The sequence below is a fragment of the Odontomachus brunneus genome, unplaced genomic scaffold (genome assembly GCF_010583005.1).
Source record: "Odontomachus brunneus isolate Ranch 3 - 2012 unplaced genomic scaffold, Obru_v1 Obru_scaffold_048, whole genome shotgun sequence".
Lineage (NCBI taxonomy): Eukaryota > Metazoa > Arthropoda > Insecta > Hymenoptera > Formicidae > Odontomachus > Odontomachus brunneus.
The window spans coordinates 229,017-252,781 of NW_022639498.1; the positions used below are offsets into that span (position 1 = coordinate 229,017).

The following is a 23,765-nucleotide window of genomic DNA, read 5'->3' on the forward strand; positions in this document are numbered from 1 at the left end:
TATATATATATATATATATATATATATATATATATATATATATATATATATATATATATATATATATATATTACTGCAAATGTGCCATTGCATTAGTTAAATACTGAAATATGGAAATAAACGCGATATCGTTGCTAAGTACACTTTCTATGAATCATTGGAAAATAGTTTGTAAAGAATTAATTCCTGTTTAATTTTTTAGATGTATTGACACATAAGTGTACAGTCGAGGACAAAATGATTCTCCGTAATTTTTGGAGTGAGTTCGTGAACTCACCCGTCTTCTCCAATGGGAGAGCATTCTTCCATTAGAAAACGAACTCATTGAACAAGACGAAGACTTTACAAACTCAAGTATTACGGACAACCTTTTTGTGCGCGACTGTACGTTCAGATACCTTCAATTTTTCCTTCCCACACAGCTCGAGCATTGACTAAATATAATGAACATTACTGTGAGGAAATATTCACCGCAAGATGCCACAACAAAGGAGAAAGGAAAGCCCGTCGTATGATTGAGGAATGTCACACTTGCGTGTCACTTGAAAATTCAGTCAGTTTCTCCCGACTTAAATAGATTTATCCCTGAAAAAGTTCGAGATTCGAAATTTCCCCGAGTGGAATCGCAATCTTTGTGTTAAAAAAATTCTCGCAGGTTCTCTCTCTCTCTCCTTCTCTGCCTCTCTCTTCTCCCTTTTCTCTCTCTCTCTCTCTCTCTCTCTCTCTCTCTATTTATCTATCTATCTTACTCCATAAATTCGTTCGTACTCTTCGAGGTCACCCGAGACATGCGAGTCCGAGCGGTGATTCAACTACGCGACATGCTGGACGCTGTGTCCGTAACTGGACACGGTTTTCTCGGCGACCAGCTGCGGATACGCAGAATAATAGATCGGCGCGGCATACGCTAATTCGCGGGTGGCGGCCACGGGTATCGCGACGTGCTGTTCGACGGTGTGCAGCGGCTGCGCGTTGTGGATCACTTGATGGCCGTGGGCCTCGATCGTCTTCTCGGCGACCAGAGAAGCCTTCGGGAGCACCGGCTGCACAAGTTCAGCGTACGGCTGCTGCACCAGCGCCACGTTTGTGTACCTCAACGCAGGCGAGACCGCCACCAGCGGCGCGGATGCGTGCACCACGCTGTTGCCGTGAGACTCGACGACCTTTTCGGAAATGAGCTTGCCGATGGCGGGCGCGAGAATGGTCCCGCATCGCACCGACACGGCGCACGCCAACACGCATACGAACATCTGCAAGAAAAAAAAAAGAGTGATGCCACTGATCCATAGGCCATGTGCCCCATTTCTGGGCGGTGAAAAATGTATTTAAAATGGGCACCAAATTAACCCTTATTGTGCACTGTGGAGTCAAAGAACCCTAGAAAAAAATAAATAAAATAAATAAATAAAAAAATAAAAAAAAAAAAAAAAGTAAATCTAATAAAATCTAATAAAATCTAATAAAATAAAATAAAAAGTAAAATAAAATATAATAAAATAAATCTATATATTTTGGAAAAACTGTTTGCTTTTTTTTCACAAAAATCCTAATTTCGATATTTAAAATAAATACCTTTTTTGAAAATCCTGCTATTGTACTAATTTTTTTCTTAAAGAGATATGTGTTGAGAGTAGTTTTCTAAAATTTTATCTTGAAATATCAAAAATTATGTCAGTTATGATTTTTGGAGCAAATCAAATCATTTTTCATGTTTTTTGGACTTTCCAATTTTTTTTCTTCATTTAAAATCAAATTTCATCTAAAAAAATTATTCCGTGAAAAGGTGTTTGAAATATATCCTGGAATTTTTTAAAATAAAAAAAGTGAATAATTTTATTGCAGCAAACATTTTTGTAGCTGAGGTCGCGAAAGACTCCTTTATGTACCCATTATGTGATTCTATTAAAGTATACACAATGAGGGTTAAAGGCCTTGATGAGCTGATTACAAAAATATAAGTTTTAAAGCCGCCCAGTGTACTGTTCTAACACTACGATCCAAAAAGGTCCCAAATTTTAGGCTACTTTCAAACTGATGTTTCTTCAGCAAAACTTAACAGATTTTAAAAATTCAAAACGCTACATTTAATAAAATTAAATGAAGAATTTAATGGTATAAATTCTATGTTCTAAACTGATCAGAAGTAAAAAATTCCAATTGGAACATCAACTTTCGGTTGATTTTGGAACATGAAGTGCATAGGAAAATGCACCTTAAGCCTTTCAGGCACACATTTTTCTATCCATCAGTTTTTCATGAAAATTGGTATACAGGAGGTTTTTGTGTCGCGCATTACGAATTCCTCGATAAATTTTTATAATTCTTTGTCAAAATGGCGAATCTAATATGGCGGCTCACAATTTTGGGGGTTTTTCATCAGTTTTTTATAAATATTGGTACACGGCGATTTTTCGGGTCTCTGATTACGAATCCGTCATTAGATTTTTATAATTTACTTTCAAAATGACGGAACCAATATAGCGGCTCGAAGTTTTGAGGAATTTTAGGGTTTTCTGTTGATTTTTTACAAAAATTTGTATACAGGAGTTTTGTAGATCGCTGATAATATATACGTCATCAAATTTTTAACATTCACATTCAAAATGATGAATTTAACATAACGAATATGAATATCAAAAATCTGATGACGTATATATTATCAGCGACCTACAAAACTCCTGTATACCAATTTTTGTAAAAAATCGACAGAAAACCCCAACATTTCTCAAAACTTCGATCCGCCATATTAGATCCGCCATTTGAAAGTGAACTATAAAAATCTAATGACGGATTCGTAATCAGAGACCAGAAAAAACCCGTACCAATATTCATAAAAAATCGATAAAAAACCCAATTGAAACCCAAAATTGTCAGCCGCCATATTGGAAAAGCTATTTTGAAAAAGAATTATAAAAATCTACCAAGGGATTCGTAATTAGCGATCCAAAAAATCCCTACATACCAATTTTCATGAAAAATTGATGGATAGAAAAATGTGTGCCTGAAAAGGTTAACTTTGTTTATTTATACAGGGTGTCTCACACTCTCCTCCGGGCATTTTGTGGAGACGTAGAACAGGTTGAGGTGAACATAAAAGTCCTATACCGTTTTGCGATATTCACAATAATTATCGAGATATTAATTGTAGAAAATTTGTAAATGATCATGCAGAATATGATAAATGAGTTATAATAGCAACGACTGCCGTCGTGTACTTATACTTTAGGTCAAATTGAACAAAAAAGTCCTCTACCATTTTCCAAATAATCACATAGATTTTTAATTATTAATTAAAGAAGATTATTGCACGATTTTGCGTGATAATGCACTCATCTTCTTTAATTAATAATTAAAAATCTATGTGATTATTTGCAAAATGGTAGAGGACTTTTTTATACAATTTGACCTAAAGTATAAGTACACGAAGGCAGTCGTCGCTATTATAACTCATTTACCATATTCTGCATGATCATTTACAAATTTTCTACAATTAATATCTCGATAATTATTGCGAATATCGCAAAATAGGACTTTTATGTTTACATCAACCCATTCTATGTCCCCACAAAATGCCCGGAGGAGAGTGTGAGACACTCTGTATAAACAAATTGACAAACTATAAAAAAATCCCACCTTGTCCAATACTCCTGAACATATTACCAAAGTAAAATTACAAAAAAAGTAGAGAAGTCGAGCATTAAATATTGAAAAAATTAAAAAAATTTCTTAAAAATAGATGATACTCTGAGAGTACCACCATGCAGCAAAGGGTTAACCTACTAAAAAATATTAGAAATATTCAAATTGTTTTTGCTTAACTATTTTGAAAGCTAGATCAAACAAAATTCAATTTGTAGCATTTTGAATTTTTAAAATCCATATAATTTTGCTAAAGAAACATAAAAAAGTAGCCTAAAATTTGAAAACTTTTTGGACCGTAGTATTGGAACGATACCCTGGGCGGCTCTAAAATTTATATCTTTGTAATCAACTCATCAAGACCTTTAATTTGGTACCTATTTTAAATACATTTTTCACTGCCCAGAAATGGGACACATGTTGGCGTCACTCTTTGCCAAACGTGAAGCCCTTTATGCGCTCTCGAGAATGACGGAACATCAAACGCTGCATATAAATCGTTGTAGTGACTTAAAAATAAAACTCCAGAGAGCTGATACGAGTATTGACAATTTTAAAGGGCGTCGATGGGTTGAAAGAAGGAAAGAGAAAACGTGAATCTTACCAGCCTAAACATGACGACAGGTTTTCACCACTTTTCGATCAGAACCTGGGATCGATCTGCACGCAGCCGGATCTACGCGTGCTTATATAGGAAAGCACTTCCGTGATCTCGCGAGAAGACCTTCGAGTACAGGTCTCCACAATAAGAGCTCGACGTCCTGTCCGGCTCCACGAATGTGGCGATTAATATTCGGAATGGAGTCTACATTCTTGTCTTAAATTGCGTGTGTGTGCGTGCGAAACACGACTTTCTTAGGCAGTACAGAAAGTCACAATGATGTCGGAATGACGAGAAAATAATTGAATCATGATGGAAAAGTGAGTTTTTATTATCCCGTCACTTTAACGTTATCGTAATTTTTTGTTTTGACTAGATAATGGTCTCAATAGACTGAGTCCCAATTTCGGGCCAAACCTGGTTATTAATATATTTAAAAAATTACGATGAAAACACAATTACGATGAACACGAGTAAAGGAGGATGTTGAAACTAGTTTTTATCCACTGATAGAACCTTAACTAATCTTAATTAACTGAAAACTATTCCTGTGATTATGTAAAAAAGTGAATGGTACCATTTAAAAAATTCAAGGTCACTTTAATTTCTTTATGAAAAAAATGTTTTCTTACTTTTTGTTATTGCAAATTGTAACCTACACAGAATATTTACTTGAATATTTACTTCGCAATTTTTTTCTTAAACCGTCGGAAGTGTCTAAAAAATCATGCGGATCGTTACGTTGAATACTCTGTATACACACACACACACACACACAAAATATAATCTCCTCCTTAGTGGAATTCTTTTATACATGAGCTTAAGAGAATTCTTCTAAAAGTACAGAAAAAATATTATAACACTAAAAAAAAAAGGAATATTAGTTGCAATGTGTTATTTCCTATAATTCCATATTCTAAATTTTTACTATTAATCAGAGATCTACTAGATATTATTTTAATCTTTTTTTCTTTTAAATCAAGAGGAATATTTTACTTGGAGCAAAATGTCCTTTAACGCGCGATACAAAAGACAAACAAAATTACGTAGTTGTGTAGATAAAATATAAAAAACTCCTGTAACTTTAAGAATATTGTACTTAGAATATTTTCCTTTTGGTTTTAGAGGAGAATCCTTATAAGACTATATACAAAAGGATTCTATTAAGTATGAGATTATATTTTTTATGCACAATTGCAGTAATATATCATTTTAAGATGTTATAATTTTATCTTCTACATTATACTTCATTATGTATGTAATATAATAATGTTCAGTGTAGCCTAAATTTAGCTTTTTGTAATTCACTTAAGATATCTTATTTTGTTTACGGAAAAATTTTTCACTTTCCAAAATTGATGAATTTATATGATAAAATGTTGATTCTTTGCTTAGATTAATAAAGATCAATATGCAAAGCTTATGTAAGTTCAAATCTTGCGTAAAACTTTTGCGGAATCTTCATTTTTAGTGTATAATAGACTCATCAATTTAGAAAGGCGAAAGATTTCATAGGCCATTTAGCAATATGTCATAAACTAATAAGAAAAAAGCCATAAAAAATTGGCTTAATCTTTTATAGAAACAATACATCTTCTATAATAAGATCTATAAAAATATAAAACATAAACGTCAAAACCACTAACCTCTCGATAGAAGCTATCACATAAACAGAGAACAAGATAAACCAAGTATTAAACATTTGAAAAAATTGATGCACTTAAACAAAAATTATAAACAAAGGGGAACAGCGTATAATATGTCCAAAATGATAGTATAACAAAAACCGCACGTTTATCGTGTGAGTATATTTTAAAATTCCGACACTTTAAATTTATAACAATATATAATATCTCGAGAACTATACATGTGTCCTCCACAGAGTTTATGTTCTTCGTTTATTTTACCGTTATATTCTAATATTACACATTCACAAACACATTGTTAATAACAATATTTAAAAAACAATCTAGAATATCGCTTTAATTACTGGCTCTTTAGATTTATGAAACTGTTAGTATAGATTGTACTACGTATGTAATTATTCTGTATAGAATAAAACAATATGAATATGGACATTATTAATGTAAAATTGAATACCGCATGATCTGTTGTAGAGACCTAAAATAATTTACTGACTCATAATTGGGACTCACGCATAATTGTTTCCAATTAGTTCTGTTTTAATTCAGAATCAATCAATTTGAAGTCTAATAATTTTACTTTAGAACTACGATGATTATTATTCACATTGGAATTAACAGTTCTTTTCAATGTTTGATAGAAATTTATGTAAATGATTGACAGTTGCTTGAATCTTAAATGATCCATAATTAAAACTGTTTATCTGTGAGCGTAATTTTTTGCATAAGATATAAAAAACTCTCGAAAAAAGAGAAAGTAAACATAATATAAAATTTAATACACACCAAAACAAGCTCAAATGTAAAAAAAATCAAATGCTAACAAACATCAAGGTGCAAATGTCAAAAATAATTCTGGTATAAAAATGTAAGTATTAAGGATTACGCAGCAAGATCGAAGTTGTGAAATGGGTCAGCAGTGTATTACGAAAATCGAAGCGGATGAAGGATGTGCGGATTGTGTTTTTGCTACTTGTTGGTCCCGAAAACGTTAAGCTTTTTATCGTCGTCGTGAAGTTTGCGAGATACACTCGACGGCCGAACAAAGAGGCTATACCTCCGCGATCTTGAGACTTTACTTTTACTCCTTACCTCCAAATAACAATAAGCACTTACGCCATAGAAATGAGAAGAAGCGGTACTCCTCAGCAGGAAACATAAAAAGTGCTCGAGCGTAAAATTACACCCGAAAACGTGCTTAATCTTTAGGATCGCGTTATCCATTTCTACTAACTGTAACATTAAAAATGGCGAATCGCACGAAAGTCGACTAGTGGCCGACGTGAGAGAGAAGTATTATATCTCGGAAGCGCAATTGCGATAAAATTACATATAAAAAATATGTAAAGTTACATACAATAAAAATATAAAAATTAATTGAAATATATTTAATCAAAATTTTATAAGATCTTTATTTAAATAAAATAATCCTTATTTAAATTTAATCACAATTATTAAAAATCCTCAATTTGATAACATTTTATTTCTGTTAAAAAGAAATTTGTAAAAAGCTCTAATAAGAATTTAATCGAATAAAATTGAATTTAATAAAAATTTCAACAAAAAAGTTTTAGGGAACATAAAAAAGATAATTAAGAATTTTATTTATAAAAAATTGTGTGTGTAATTTCAAAAATTAACTTTCTCCAGACTTAAATATGAGATTAATGTAATTTGATAAAAACCAATGATCTTAAAAAGATAATTGAGCTAAAATTACATTTGATATTTAACGATTAATAGAAATCATCAGAGGATAATAATTTCTTTATTTTTAAGGACGAGGAATACAATTTATTGCCTTTGAGAGATAATTTCCAGATTATTTTTGAGAGATAATTTTCAGATTGTATGCATTTTTTCTGAATAAAGACTGTTATCATTTACAAAGATTTAATTTACAAAAGCGAAAGATGAAATTTCGAGTGTCTACATATATATTTCCGCTCACGCGATTATTCCCTAACTTGAAACACACGCGATTTGATGTACCAAAGTTGACACATCCGTTACACCTACATCATGTAGCGATATACACAGCCACACTCGCTGGTTTCCGGTGCGCACATAGATAATATATTGAATAATTCGCCAAACTCTTCTCTCCTCCCTTATACGCGCGCGACAGCGCGGGAACTTTTTTAAAGCTCTGTAAAGAATTTACCAAGTTAGGTTCGTGAAAAGTACATGGGCGGGTTTGTATGTTTCCTGCAAATATATTCAATACGTGACCCGACAGCGCGACGAAGTTTCGCCCGAGTGTCGAGAAAGGGCTAAAGCCGAAACTCAAACAACCGTTGATCGCCAAGTCGGTAAACACTTTTCATCGAGTCGTTCCAAATCCTATTTTGAGAAAAGCCTCACGTAAACGGATAGGTAGATAGGTAGGTAGGTAAGTCTCGTAGGTGGACGTATACCACACAGGCGTGGCGCGGGTGTGTCCAAATAAAAAACTATAAGAACAAGATCACCCCGTGATCACGACGCTCTGTGTTTGCTCCGATCGCTCGTGCGAAAGAAAAAAGTTCGAATTCCCCGGCACCGGGCGAGCGCGAGGAAAAATCTGCGATCCTCTATAAGCTCAGGTGGTACGTGATGCCGAGGGAATTAACCTTCTCGGTGTACAGCGACCTGGGAATTCGGTAAAGTACTCGTGACTGCAACGATACGCCGATAGAAACCCGTGAAGAGGTTCTACACCACTCTACGGTGCTTCACGACAACGCACCGTATTATGTTACCTGCTGTCTTACAAACTAACTCTTACGAGCAAAAAGAGAAGCAGAGACTTGAAACAAAGATTAGACACAGACTTACAATAGCTGGCAAAAAAAAGAGACAACTCTTGTTTTACCCCTGTTTGGATCCCAAATATTTCAAGGAAATGAAGAAATTTCTGGTTGAAAGGATTATTCTTTATTGACTCAACTTAGTATAGTTTTTGTATTTTCTTTACACTGTAAAAACTGATGTGTTAAATTTAACATTTCATGTGTCCCAAATCATCCATTCTCATTTATGTATAAATTTAACACAAAACAAATGTGATAAAAAGTAACATGCATAATATATAAAAAATTTACACCAGAATTTAACACTCGAATACCGTCAGGAATCACAGTTTATGTTAAATTGACATATGTATAATGTTAAATTAATTAAAATAAAACGTTACTTTAACATTTGAGAGAAGTATTAATCTATGGTTTTGATGAAATGAAAATGTTAAATTGACATAATCTATGTTTGACATATTAATATGTTAATTTAACACAACCTGTGATTCCTAACGGTATTCAAATATTAAATTCTTGTGTTAATTTTTTCCATATTATGCGTCTTACTTTTTAACATATTTGTTTTGTGTTAAATTTACACATAAATGAGAGTGGATAATTTGGGACACATAAAACGTGTTAAATTTAACACATCAGTTTTTACAGTGTTATTCATTTTGTCCTTGTTTTACTACGTTTATATTCTTTAAGAGTGAGGTAAAATAAAAGGACTATATCGTCTCAGCTACATCGTTCGTTTTTCGAATTTTATCTTCTTTAAAAGTAAAACTGAATTGTGTTTTGTTTTGTTTATGGTATTACACGCTACAGTGTGTATCTGTTATAGTCAGCGATTGCTTCTAAATGAAGAAAAATCGTTTGCGAAAATGGTTAGAGGACAAACTTTTACACACAGAAATCTGATTCTGAAAGATAGAAAGCATTTTCACAAAGAGAAGAGCTGCAAAGTACAGAGTAAGTAAAACTCAAGTACAAAAGCTGTGGAAAAAGTTCATGGAAACTGGTTCAGTTGCGAATAGAGGAGATACAGGAAGAAGTCGGATAACTAATATGGACAATTCTCGTATTTTATGAGAAGTTAAAAAAACTCATATGTTACCGTACGAACGATTCAAGAAAACTTCCGACAAGTAACGCACAAGACCATTCAAAGAAGCAAACTAACACACAAAGAAGACCTTTATTAAATGAAGCGCTTCGAATTCGCGAAAAAATATGTGCAAATGCCAATTGATTATTGGAAAAAGTTTCTGTGACTAGAGGAAAGTAAATTTGAATGATTTAATCAGAAGACAAAGCTCAGAGTGTGGAGAAGAGACGGGAGAAATATCAAGATCATCATGTGCAGCAGACTGTGAAGCACGGAAAAGGCAGCATTATAGTCTGGGATTGCTTTGCTTGGTCACGAGTGGGGAGAATCTAGTTAAAATTAATGACACAATAACAACAGATATATATTTTTCTATTCTTTCGAAAAATCTTGAAGTATTATTGTTTCAAGTCGGCCTGAAAAAAGATTTTGTCTTTCAGCAAGACAACGATTTAAAACAGTAAAATACAGTAAATACAGTAAAAAAAAATCTCAGAAGTCCTTTTGTTCGAATAAGATTAATTTTCTTGATTGGCTTTCACAGTTATCTGATCTTAATCTCATAGAAAATTTATGGTCTATTTTAGATGCAAAAATCAATAAGACTGGAGTAATTGACAAAGTGGATTATTTTGTGGCGCTTTAAAATACCTTGGAGAAAATTGCAATATTTTCAAAATTTCGTGGAGAGCATGCGAAGACGACTCCAAGCAAGCTCTAAGACTCTAAAACAAGGGAAAGCTACACAAAATATTAAATATGATTATTTTTGCTTCGTTTAATTTACTTTTAGTACTCTGTTTTTTAAAAAGTAAATATGGTCTCCTTTCCTTGTCCCAATCTTAAAGGATACATATGTGGCAAAATAAGAACAAAATAAATCATTTGAAAAAAGTATTTGTATATTAAACCCTTTTTGTATGTTAAACTTAACAATCTATAAAAAATAATCTTAATAAAAAGAAACCCAGAAACTTTCATATGTTCTTATATTACTTGGGACTAAAATATACAAAACGAAAATGATCTCTTTTTTTATCAGTCACTGTATATAAATAGACTGCACCTAATTATGGCAAATTTAAAAATAATTCACACAACATGCAGGTCTAAAAGATGTTTTTTAAAGACGTTTGAAATAAGAAGTCTTTAAAACGTCTTTTAAATATGTATTGTCTTCAAATTCTTTATAACTTGTGTGACTGTTACTTGTGTGACATTGTGTAATTGTTTACATTATTGACTACAACATTTATACACGCGTTGCTACAATAAATATCATAACAACCTTTTGGTATTTGTGAATATCATGTACGGGAAATATGTTAGTGTGAGAAAAAATCTTACAGAACTTAACTTTGTTAGATTCTAGTTGAATATCATTGTGCCGAATAATAACCTCTTTTCTTCCATATACGTAGCATTCTTTAGAATTATGATTAGACTATGGAGAGATTTGCTCATCCGTCTGCTTCATAGCAAGATCGATAGTTAGCGGATAATGGTAATATCCGGCATAAATTTTAAAGCACATGAGATGTCGGGTACTATTACTATTCTCTAGTTATCATCGGCCCTAAATCCTAATTCTGAGTAGATGAAGCAGGCGGATGAGCAAATTCGCAAATTAATTATAATTTTCGACTGACTGTCACAAATGAACGATATTAAATAAAATATCCTTTCCTTTTTAATGTCCACAATATATAATTTTAGAAATTTGTAATTGAATATACACTTTAATCTTAAAGTAGTCTTAAATAAGATGTCTTAAACACATCTAAAAACAATGTCTCAGACATCTTAAATTAGACATAAAACATCTTAAAAAAGTTATGATATCTTTCTGATAACTTTTAAAGACATCTTAAGAATTTTAAGACGTCTTTTAAACGGTCTTTAAGACGTCATAATATTATCTGGAAATATTTGAAGGATAACTATACTCCTCTTTTACTGTCTTTTTCGCTGTCTTCCTATTCACTGTCTACAGGTATTTTTTCTTTGTTTAGGTTGGATTCTATTGGATGAAGCTAGACGAAATGCCTAATAGAAGTCAAGCTAGACGAAGATCGAATGTCTGCACTACAGGACATCCTTCTCTGGTCGAGTTTTCGCAACCTCTTGCACAGTTTATGTATATAAATCTATGTGTACGGACTGTTTCAATGGCTACAAAGCATCTACAGATAAACTTAAACCGATTTTAAACATAAATTCGGACTATGGATGATATTCATAATCACATCTTATATTTAAGATCGTTTTACGTTTGTTTTCAGATGCTGTATAGTTATAAACTTATATATTATGAGTATATAGACGGTGCTTATTTATGAGAGGTTTGAAAATAAGATTTGAAGTATTGCTATATTCTCCTTCCACTGTCCATAGGTATTCCACCTTTCTTTGACATTAATTTCTGTTGGAATAAATTAGGTGAGATGCCCAATAGGAGTCCAATAGGATAAAAATCGAATGCCTGCATAAATAAAACATCCTTTTCTGGTCAAGTTTTTGCGATCTCTTATGGAACGCTCAGTCTATGTACATAAGTTTATGTGTACGAATCGTCCATTGGTCATGGAGCAACTGTAGATGACGATAGAGCAACTGTTTAAGACGATCTTAAACATATCTTCGGACAATGAGTGGTACTCATAGTTAGATCTTGTATCTAAAATCATCTTACTAGGTGTACAACTTTGCTTCCGCCGTTTTCCTATAGATGGCTTTAGCAGTAAGTGGTGGTCGAAATAAATAGACGTCATAGACGTCATACAATAAACTTGGGCATCTGTCAACATAACCCCATAGAAACATTAGTCGATTTGTGTCTGCATCATAAAGTTATTCTCGATAGAAAATGTCAGTTTACGAGCTAAATTCTCGTCATTTGCGGGAGGTTTTAATTTTCTGCTTCAATATGAAGAAATCTGTGGCTGAGACTCATCGAATGCTCTCAAATACTTATGGTGAGGCCGCTATTAGTGAAAGAACGTGTCGTGAGTGGTTTCAACGCTTCAAGAACGATGATTTTGACGTCGAAGACCGGCATAGCGGTGGAAGAGAGAAGGTTTTCGAAGATGCAGAATTAGAGGCATTACTTGATCAAGACTCGTGTCAAAATCAAGAAGAATTGGCACGATCATTGGGAGTGACTCAACAAGCCATTTCAAAACGCCTCAAAGCTATGGGAATGATTCAGAGACAAGGAAATTGGGTGCCGTACGAATTGAAGCCGAGAATATGTTGAACGGCGTTTGTTTGCTTGTGAACAGCTGCTTGAAAGGCAAAGACGGAAGGGATTTCTGCATCGCATTGTGACTGGGGACGAAAAATGGGTTCATTACGATAACCCCAAGCGCAGAAAATCATGGGGAGTTCCCGGCCATGCTTCCACGTCGACGGCCAAACCGAATATTCATGGCTCCAAAGTCATGCTCTGTATTTGGTGGGACCAACTCGGCGTAGTGTATTATGAGCTGTTAAAACCGACTGAAACAATCACAGGCGATCGGTATCGAACGCAATTGATGCGTTTGAGCCGAGTATTGAAAGACAAACGGTCGCAATACAACGAGAGGCACGATAAAATGATTTTGCAGCATGACAATACTCGACCCCATGTTGCGAAAGTGGTCAAGACATACTTGGAAACGTTGAAATGGGAAGTCCTACCCCACCCGCCGTATTCTCCAGACGTTGCTCCCTCTGACTATCACTTGTTTCGATCAATGGCACACGGCCTGGCTGACCAGCACTTCCGGTCTTATGAAGAAGTTAGAAATTGGATCGATTCGTGGATCGCCTCAAAAGATGACCAGTTTTTTCGACGCGGAATTCGTACGCTGCCCGAAAGATGGGAGAAAGTAGTGGCCAGCGATGGACAATACTTTGAATCATAAATGTATAACCAGTTTTTTTACAATAAAGCCTCGAATTTCGGAAAAAAACGGCGGAAGCAAAGTTGTACACCTAATAAGTTTATCTTCTGCTGCTGTACGAATCGATCATCAGCTACGTCATCAGATACAGCGCATCTGAAAGTAAACTTAAGTACAAAGTGATATTAAATACAAGTTCGGAGTGACTATGGGTGGTATTCATAGTTCTATCTTAAATATAAGTTTGAACTATGAATAGCGGCCACGTGTAAATTCACAAGTTCAGGATAGCTTTTGCGCTTGTTGTAAGGAGCATCGAGAAATGAACGAACACAGGGCGATTTGACGTAAAGGCAGAAATGGCGGTTTTATTGATGAATCGTAGCGATCGGTCGTTCGACCGTCTGGGTAGTCTGGGCTGGTACAAGGCTAGTGTGTCCGACGGTTCGCTGGCAGATGGATGAATCGTTCGACAGACCGGTCGTTTCGATGAGCCATCGTCACGCGTCCGCGTGCCGGCGACGAGGACGCCGTCGTCACGCCGTCGCCGTCGTCGTCGACACGTCGGCCATCGTGAGAGACGGCTGAAGAATTCCTACGGGTTCCTTTCAGTGCAGAGCGACGACGGGAGCGTGGGCGGCGTAGGCGACCGGGGCGTGAGCGACGACAGCGGGTGCGTGAGCGACGACCGGTGCAGCGACTACCGGCGCGGCCTTAACGACCGGCGTGGCGTAGGCGAGCGGGGCGGCGGCGACCAGCGGGCTCTTCACGGAGACCTTGTAGGTGTTGGCGTAGCTGGTGGCGACCGGCACAGTGTGGGCAACCGCGACTGGCGCGGCCACGACCGGCGCGTGGAGGGCGGCAGGAGCCGCGAGGTAGCCTGGTGCAGCCGCGGCGCAGGCCAACAGGGCGAAGAGAGCGACGAGCTTGTACATGGTTGCGAGGGGTAGAGTGAGAGAGCGAGTCGGTAACTTACTTCGTGCCTCGGAGCAGCTGAGGAGCGAATGATGCCCGAACAAACCGTCTAGCCCTTATATTCGCCGGGGCTGACCTCTCCCACCGCTCGGTACCCGGTCTCTCCCGGACCGGCGGTTCCTGTTGCCTTCCTCGTGTCCGTCGCCCGGCTCGTCGTTCTGTTGCTCCTTTTTTTTTTTTCTTTGCGCGCCGGCCACGTCGCAGGAGCACTGCCAAGGACTGCCGACGCGTTCTCGCGGCCTCTACGGCCGGCTGCGCCGGACCCTTCACCGCGCAGTGCGGAGAGTGTGCGTATCGCCTTCGTGATCCGCAGCCTCGACGTTTCGAGAGAGGATTGCCGACGATCGTTTTGTTTCTGCTGGAAGGTCGCGCGAGATGCTCGAAAGGGCTCGTTGCGCGACCTTACTTACTGCCGGCCGGGCTTTCCTTTGTGATTTGCGCGGATCTGACGCCTTCAACGGCGGGGGTTCAATGACACAGCCTCGGCGATCGATCATCTAAGTCACCGCGGCATAGGCACGTCGCCGGCAATCGTACATAATTACCTAGCTATTTATTAGCGGATATCTGCTCCCGGGTTCGGCCGGTGGGCCGAGAATAGACGGGCTCGCCGGAATCGCTTCGGGTGACAGCAGCAACGGGCCCGGAGCGACTTGTCACTTTTGTGAATTGCTCTTGACACGCGCCGGATGTGGCTCCGATGGCCGGCTTAATTGATAGCGTCGCTTAGGAAACAAATAGGTCCGCTTATTGAATTTTATTTCGTCCTCTTTGTCGTTCCCGTTGTCGTCGTCGTCATCGTCGTTGTTATTACTGCTACTATTGTTGTTGTTGTGGTCGTGGTTGTTGTGGTCATGGGCGCCCTCGTTGACGGTGAGGATCTCTATTGTAGTTGGGATACACGTCGTCGCTTGATATTTGGATAATTGAAATGCACGTTAGCCGTTAGAGCGGGTCTCTCCGTTAAAATGGTTAACCCGTTCGCCAAAGGACGCCTTGTTTGCTCTGACTTTGGTCGTTTAGGAGGCAACGCTTCTCTTCCTCTTTGTACTTTAGCCCATTTTAATGCTTATGAATTGCAACGATTTACGAGCTGGGTCGCCTTGCTCGCGGGTTTCTCTCGGGCGGTCCGGTGGTTTTATTTCACGGAACACGCGTACCTCGCTCTTAACAAGCGTATAACGTATCCTTTTTCTCATGCAAGGGAGACAAAACGCTACACTCTTTGGAATTTCGAAGTTGCAACTTCTCAGACAATTAATTGTTGTGATTGATATACAATACGTGACAGGGGCAACTTTTTCTTCTTTTTGATGCCAATATAACGATCCTGTACACGGAAAGAATTTTATAATAAAAATTACTGTAGAATTTTGTAGCCGAGGAATATATCCCAAGAATGTAACCAAGGACATTGTGCTGTAATTTGTGCTATTCTTTCTTTTCATATGAGCTATTTATATCTTAGGAACTGTAGTATCCTATTAAAATATTTTCTACGTTTTTAAATTTCTTTTAGGCAAGATAAGCTCTACTGACAGTCTATTTCTGCGCCACTAATAACATAATAAAATTGAAGAGAATTTTTATGAAAAAAATAATTCTAATATCCTGTTCGCGTATATAGGTTGTTCTGTAATAACTGAAATAGGAGCATGCTGACATGCGGCTATCTTATCCTGGTGCTGGATCAAGTTGAGTAGCAATCTGAGGTAAGATCATATGTAAAATATATAAGATATATAATAAGAGCATATATGTGTGTGAAATATATACGGCCTTGTACATTGAAAATTATTTTGTCACTTAGAACGATTTTGTAATAAGTAAAGTGTGTTTTGCTATTTTGCTTCTGAAGAAAAAGACTTGACCAGGAAAGAATGTTTTATTATTGCAGGCATTCGATTTTTATCTAGTTTGACTTCTATTGGGCATTTCATTTAATTTCTTCGAACAGGAATCAAGTCAGAAGGATGGAATGCCTATGGACAGTGGAAAGAGAATACTCGTATAGTTCTTTAAAAAGTATAAAGACATATTTCCTATAGCTAGAATATAGTAATTTTTATTTTTATTTACATAGCGTATTTTACCAACTTTACTTCATCCGTCTATATACTCGATTTCAATCGTTTTATGAACGAAAATTACTTTTATCATCCGAAATATATCATACACTTGCAAGAAATTTCATCCTAATTAATAATACTCTACTTAAGTTTATTCACTCATGATGGAGAATATCGGCACGGAATGTCGATACACTCGAAAACGTATTCGGCAGTTTCTAACCAGTTTCTTCTACCTTTTAATTGCAAAATTATTCAAATTTCAAATAAAACTAAAAAAATCAACCCATATCTTAAAAGAAACATGTTACGATTTCGTTCCCATTGTTCCTCTCACGAAAAACACAAAAATAAAGTATATAGTCGATTTATCCCTTGAGACAATTAGAGCTGGTCTTACCTACTCGTATGATCGAAAATGATTAGTTCAAAAATTTCTTAGATGTTCCCGTTGATCTCCACAATCGCTCAAAAAAATTCGCAAGAAAAATTTGATGTTTTTTTCTCTTTGTTTTTTCTCTACAAAAATACAACTTTTGGAAACTTTTTAATTCGCACATACCAACTGGGAGAGAGGAGAAAAGAGGAAGGTAGAATAGTCTTAACAGACAGTGTAATTGTTTTCGAGATATTCTAATATTTTCTATTCTCTAATATTTAATGTTAAGGTTTTTTAATCTCAACATTAAGAGGCACGTATTCTTCTGCCCAATCGAGGTTTTGGGAGGTGAAACAACTCTTAAAAGTTACTTAGCAGATATAGTTTTAAGTGAGCATTGTTTGAAACCATAAAATATATAAAAAGTGTTTTAAATGTTTTATAGTAATTAATGTACTTTATAACTTTATATTCAGATCTTGATTTAATCTTTTTTTACAGGATATACCTCCATCCCATTATTTGCACAAATTTTAAAGTTTTTGTTAGGGCAATAATTAAAAGTCATTTGATATGCTAACATTGAATTTATACATATATAATAATGTTAGTTTCCGAAATTACATGTTTGGAGAATAAGCTGTAGATACCGCGCTATGTGCGCCAAGTACGCAGCAAGTTTATTCCGCTTATGCGCGGTACTCCGCAGTAGCTACTCTCTGAATTTCTTTGAACAAAATTCCACTTGAAAAGCGGGGATAACAGCCGAGTTATTCGCGTGACTTTTCATTCCTATAAAGTAAAGAATAATGCTATCAAAATTTTTTCGTAAGACAAATTTATGAAATCGAACTATCTTTATATTTTTGGGTATGCTGAAATCGGGTGTGAAACTTAAAATTGTCCAAATCCCGGGGAACTTTCTGAAAATGCAGTTTTTCTAAAAAGCCTCGTTTTTCAGGAAATACTTTTTAATGAATGATTGACAATTGTAATGATTTTTTCATTGTAAAAAAGAGTGAGGACTTTTATGAGTGGAAAATCACTCAAATTCGACCACTTTGTTTTTCGAGTAAAATTTCACTCCACGAAATTTAGAGATTATTGAAATATTCATATGTATCAAGAATTCTCTTTAAGTTTGAATTAAATATTCATTTTCGTCACTCTGAGCGACAATATCCTCATCAAAAATGAATTTTCAATCGTTTTGAGAACAACAATAGTCCGAGAAATTGAAAGGATATGCATTACTGATTTATTATTCATTGATTATTCATATAAGCGGGAACAATATGTGAAATCAATAATTTATCATTGCGATAGCTTTATGTTCAGAAATAAAGGCGTATACTAACCTAATTGCACTGCGTGTTAAGACTATTTACTACAATTACTATCAATTAACCGAATTTTCCTCCTCGTTCTAAAAGAATTTTCCCCAAATTCCTACGTTAGTACGTTCCTCCTGTATTGCAAAATGAAGTTGTGTTGTAATAACACATATTTACTTTTTTTAAATCGTGGTTTACCATTGCAAACTATGTTTCCCACACGTGAGATTTATTGTATCCAATTTTCAAAACAATTGTATATTAATTCAAAAATTAATATACAATATTATAAATTATTAATTCAAAAATATATATTTATATTTATATATATTTATATATTATATTATAAATTATTAATTCAAAAATTTTTAATATCAAAATGTACTGATTTTTCTCGTAAATATATATGATATAAACAGTAAACTATGTACAGAAAAGAGATATGTCTGATTAATATATAAACAACATTGGTCTGCTTTTATAGATGTAATATCTGTTGCACATCGTGGTAAACCACGACTAAAGTGAAAACAAAACTGCATGCACCTACTGAAAAGTTAATGTTAAAAGGACGATATTTAATGTTCCTTTAAAAAACGATATATAAGGTTAGAACACGCATGCCTGTTGAAAGTAAATACGTGTTACTACACACACTTCATTTTGCAGTACAGAAGAAACATACTAACGCCTACCGGAGGATTAAGAGACGATGTTAGAAGTTAGAATATTTTTTCTAAGATTAACTTTCCCCAAACTTCGATGAATCTTAACCAGCGGTTACTTGACCAACTAAAATTTCTGAAATTTCCTTCTCTTTTTTCTCTTCTCCAATAATAAATTCTCCAATATCCAATATCAATTAGTAACTCTGCCAGTTTTAACCTAGGTTAAGATTAAGAGTCTTGGAGTTTGGAGAAAGTTAATCTAACACACATACGCGCATTAATTTAAACTGCCAGTACAATAGGGCTTATCCTGAACTCTCTTTTATCGATTAAAAATGTCTCTAAAAGTGACTTACAAACCTCCTAATTGGCTGATACGCCACTTTTAGAGACGCTTTTATCGGTAAAAAGGACTTGAGAATAAGAGCGAGAGAGTGTGTGAAAGTGCAGACGTGTTAACGTGTTATTATAACACGTCATTTTACAGCGCGATAAATTATTAACACAGTCGGATAACGCGGATCAGAAGCGGCTGTTACGCCTACGTGTACATTGCGCCGACCGAAGCCGATGGAACAAGCGGCTTCACGAGAGAAGTAAGGAGCGAAGGGAGAGGGAGGGGGGCATTGTGACACGAGTCGCGAAAGTACATGCTCGACTTACTCAATTTCGCGCGACGTACTTCGCATACGGCGAACAACACAACAGGTACAACGTGCATGCGGCGTGTACGAGGCGCGCGTGTCCTTTTCTCTTTCTCTCTCTCTCTCTCTCTCTCTCTCTCTCTCTCTCTCTCTCTCTCTCTCTATGCCCCATGTGTTACGCAGGTCGTCACAAGTCTTGCGTAACCACGCATCGACAATGACAATGCGTGACAACTCGCGCTGACGAAAATCGCAGCCGATGCCAACAAGAGCCATGCGCTACTGCGACAGTCGGCTTAGAAGCCAGTCTATCGACCGTCTCTATCTCTTTCTCTCCCTCTCTCCCTCTCTCTCTCTCTCTCTCTCTCTACGCAATACGTGTGCGCACCGCATAAGATATCAGGCGTCTTTACGCAAGCAGCATCCTCGCACGGCAAAGCCCGCCTAGCAAAGCTAGCGCACTGTCAGCATCGGTTATCGAATTACAACGAATGTCGTTCCGATTGATTAAAGTTGCACGATCGCGCACCCATAATGCGTTCGATCGAAATTCATAATGCATCGGTCAATCTACGTAGAGAGAATGGGGAAGGTATTGTACAGAGAGAGAGAGAGAGAGAGAGAGAGAGAGAGAGAGAGAGAGAGATTTATATATTTATTTAATTTATTATTAAATCGATGAATTTATAATTCCGCGGTCGAAATCAAGCTTCGAAAATTTTCATAACCGGATACCGCGTAATTATATATAGGCCGCGGTTATAATTAATTTCGCACGGTGTAGGAATTATCCCGGCAAAGAGAACGCCGTGGGTGAGTGCATGCCGCGTTCGACCACGATACTGTTTTAAAAAGCCAACGATTAATAACCGAAAATTATACATTTGATACGGTAATAGCGGATCTATCAATCATCATACGTGCGGTAACACAATCGACTCGCGGCCGAAAGCCGCGCTCTCCCCGCTCTATCCACCGAAAGCGGTCCGCACCGAGTCTCTCCTCCCTCCCTCCTCCTCTTTCTCTCTCTCTCTCTCTCTCTTTCTCTGCGGATCGGCGAAATTCACGGCGGATCCGGAAGACCTTGGCCCACGGGCGTGTGTAGCGCCGGGTTGCCGGCGGCTTCGCGCCGCATCTGGATCGCGAAGTAGGCGAGCGACGAGCAGGATAGAGAACCAGTTTCACGCAAAAAGAGGGGTTCTGGCCTTATAAAAAAGTGCCGGGCCACGGGTTTCGGTATCAGTCGTCAGAGACCGCGAACCGCCACTCGCACGAAACACGCGCCTTCTCGCACACACGCCGTCATGTTCAAGTTCGCCGTTCTTCTCGCCCTGCTCGCCTGCGCCGCGGCGGCGCCCGCCCCCGGCCTGCTGTCCGCGCCCGCGGTCGCAGCTGCACCGGTGGTCGCGGCCGCGCCCGCCCTGGCCTACGCGGCGCATCCCGCGCCGATCGCCTACGCCGCACACGCGACGCCGGCCGTCGCCTACGCCGCACACGCAGCGCCGGCCGTCGCCTACGCCGCACACGCAGCGCCGCTCGCCTACGCCGCGCACACCGCGCCGCTCGCCTATGCCGCGCACACCGCGCACGTAGCCTACGCCGCACCTGCCGTCAGCTACATCCACTGAGGGATCGACAGGGAGGCCGATTTTCTGCTCGAGAGGGAGCGGACGTCGCCGACGGACGGGGGATCCCGAGGGATCATCCCGGATATTTTTTTGAACGAGAAATTGTCACTTTCGGACATTTATGCTGAGAGAGAGAGAGAGACGGAGGGAGAGAGATAATAATAAATCCGTTACTTGGTGATCGCATACAATCGCTTCTGTTTATTCAACCATGTCTCTGCCTGTTACGCCATTAATTCATCGCCGCGCCAGCGCTCGTTGACGCGCTCGTAACGAGATACATGAGCGAGAAATAATCCTCTTACCTGTACTTGGGCTTCAAAGGGAATTTTAATGCCGACCTACGCTGAAATGCACGAATTACGTGCAAAGCCGAACGCGCTCATACATAAGTGAGGTGGTCTCCCCCGGCCCGGGCTTTACTTTTCGTTATTTCACCGGCCCGTGACGGTTCGATGGCGCGATTCTGTGACGCTCAATCGAAATGTCTCGTGACAAAAGCTGCGATGTATTTTAGGCATTTCATTTTCTTGAATGGTCTCTACTTCCATTGCGTTTTTAGGCATGACAGATTGATGTCGTACTCTCTAGATTTCTTGGCGTGAAATCTCACTCGATAAGTGGAATGGCAGCCGAGTCACTCAAGTTGTGGAATGACTTCTCAATCTCATAGAGTGAATTCTTTCATTCTGTATCGTGGAGTGAATTCTTTCACTCCGTATTGTGGAGTGAATTCGATACTTTATATCGTGACTCTGATAATATATGTTACAAGTAAGGAAATGCGATGAAAGCTTTACTGTAATCTTACTGAAATATATAAAAACCTTACTATAACCGTTGTATCTTCGTTATGTCATTTTTCTCACACTATCCGACGCCGATTTGCTTCTCCTTGAAATATGATTAAGAAGCATATATTTTTTAATATATTTTTTATCTTTTAAGTATTTTATTTTTATAAGTAAGTATTATCTGAAACCATAAAATATATAAAAAAATGTTTTAAATAAAAGTTTTATGACAATTAATCCACTTTATAACTTTATTGCTTTATTGTAGATTTCGCAATAATTTCATTCCTTACAGGATACCCTCACCTCATTATTTACACAAATTATAAAATTTTTATTAAAACAATAATTAAAGATCACTTGATGCTGTATTTATCCATATGTGACAATGTTAGTTTTCGAAATTGTATGTTTGAAAAATAAGCTGTAAATACCGCTGTAGATATCTGTAGATAATTGTAGATAGCTACACTCCAAGTACGCACTAAGCTTATATCTTGCTTATGCGCGGTTTACTTCGCAATAGCTACTCTCTCAATTTCTTGGAGTAAAAGAAGTCTTTCACTCGAAAACTAGAATGACAGCCGAGTCACTCGAATTATTTTTCACTCCTATAGAATGAATTCTCCGCTCTGAATCGATTGAGTGAATATTTTCACTCGAAATTGAATGCATTGATGCATCTGATATATTCCACCGTCAGAGGAATTCACTCCAGTCGATTGAAACATTCGCTCATATGGAGTCAGAATCCATTCTAATCTTGAGTGAAACATTCATTCTTGCGACTACGAACGGCATTATTTTTATTATTGCCTTGATATTTACACAATCATGTAACTTGTAAATTATGACAAATATTGTCATAATTTAGCTAATCAATGTTTAATAATTATCAGGGGATAAATATACGTGAGCATGTAAAGGATATCATGTAGTATAGCATATAGGATATAACGTAGAATTAATTATTGCTAAGTACTATACATATTCGAAACGCGGCGCACATCTACAGTTTACTTTCCAAACATGCACTTTCGAAAACTAACATTATTACATATAAGTGAATGCGGCAACAAATACTCTTTAAATATTGTCTTAACAAAAACTTTGAAGTTTGCGTAAATAATAGATTGGGAATATTTTGCAGAAATAATTAAATTATTGCAAAATCTGAATATATAGTTATAAAGTGCATTAATTATCATAAAACTCTCATTTGAGACATTTCTTTATAAATCTCATGGTTTTATTCTCACACACAATATTTAAATACCACTTAAATACTACTCACTTAAAACCATATCCGCCGGATAACTTGGAGGGTTTGTAGCATCCCCTAAACGAATAAAATATATATGTCTCTTAATTTTTTGTATTTAATAATATATTTTCAGGAGAAAAGTCGCTAGTCTGCGTCGGACAGTTGTGACAGTTTCCTTGTCAGTATAATTTATTACATTTTAGAAAACGTATATTTAAATAAAAGTACTCTCTTTAAAAGAGACACTCCATTTCTCTCTTTTAAGTATTATTATATAACAACATTTTAAAAGTGTACTTTATTAATGTACGGGATGATATTATAAGCTTTATTTCAGTGAAAACTGGAATAT

General features: G+C 37.0%; 3 protein-coding genes across 3 annotated transcripts; 1 reads left to right on the forward strand and 2 right to left on the reverse strand.

The window, feature by feature from the left end:
• Nucleotides 1-6: 6 nt before the first annotated feature.
• Nucleotides 7-4,410, reverse strand: LOC116845018. The gene is made up of 2 exons (XM_032817250.1): nt 4,244-4,410; nt 7-1,250 (listed from the first exon to the last, which is right to left on the reverse strand). The coding sequence occupies exons 1-2, from the start codon at nt 4,253-4,255 to the stop codon at nt 813-815; spliced, it is 450 nt and encodes a 149-aa protein (XP_032673141.1). The 5' UTR covers nt 4,256-4,410; the 3' UTR covers nt 7-812.
• Nucleotides 4,411-13,999: 9,589 nt separating this feature from the next.
• On the reverse strand, nt 14,000-14,676 carry LOC116844985 (cuticle protein 38-like). Its single transcript, XM_032817193.1, has one exon. The coding sequence runs from the start codon at nt 14,591-14,593 to the stop codon at nt 14,267-14,269; it is 327 nt and encodes a 108-aa protein (XP_032673084.1). The 5' UTR covers nt 14,594-14,676; the 3' UTR covers nt 14,000-14,266.
• Nucleotides 14,677-20,954: 6,278 nt separating this feature from the next.
• On the forward strand, nt 20,955-21,543 carry LOC116844984 (pupal cuticle protein C1B-like). Its single transcript, XM_032817192.1, has one exon. The coding sequence runs from the start codon at nt 21,032-21,034 to the stop codon at nt 21,353-21,355; it is 324 nt and encodes a 107-aa protein (XP_032673083.1). The 5' UTR covers nt 20,955-21,031; the 3' UTR covers nt 21,356-21,543.
• The last annotated feature ends 2,222 nt before the right edge of the window (nt 21,544-23,765 follow it).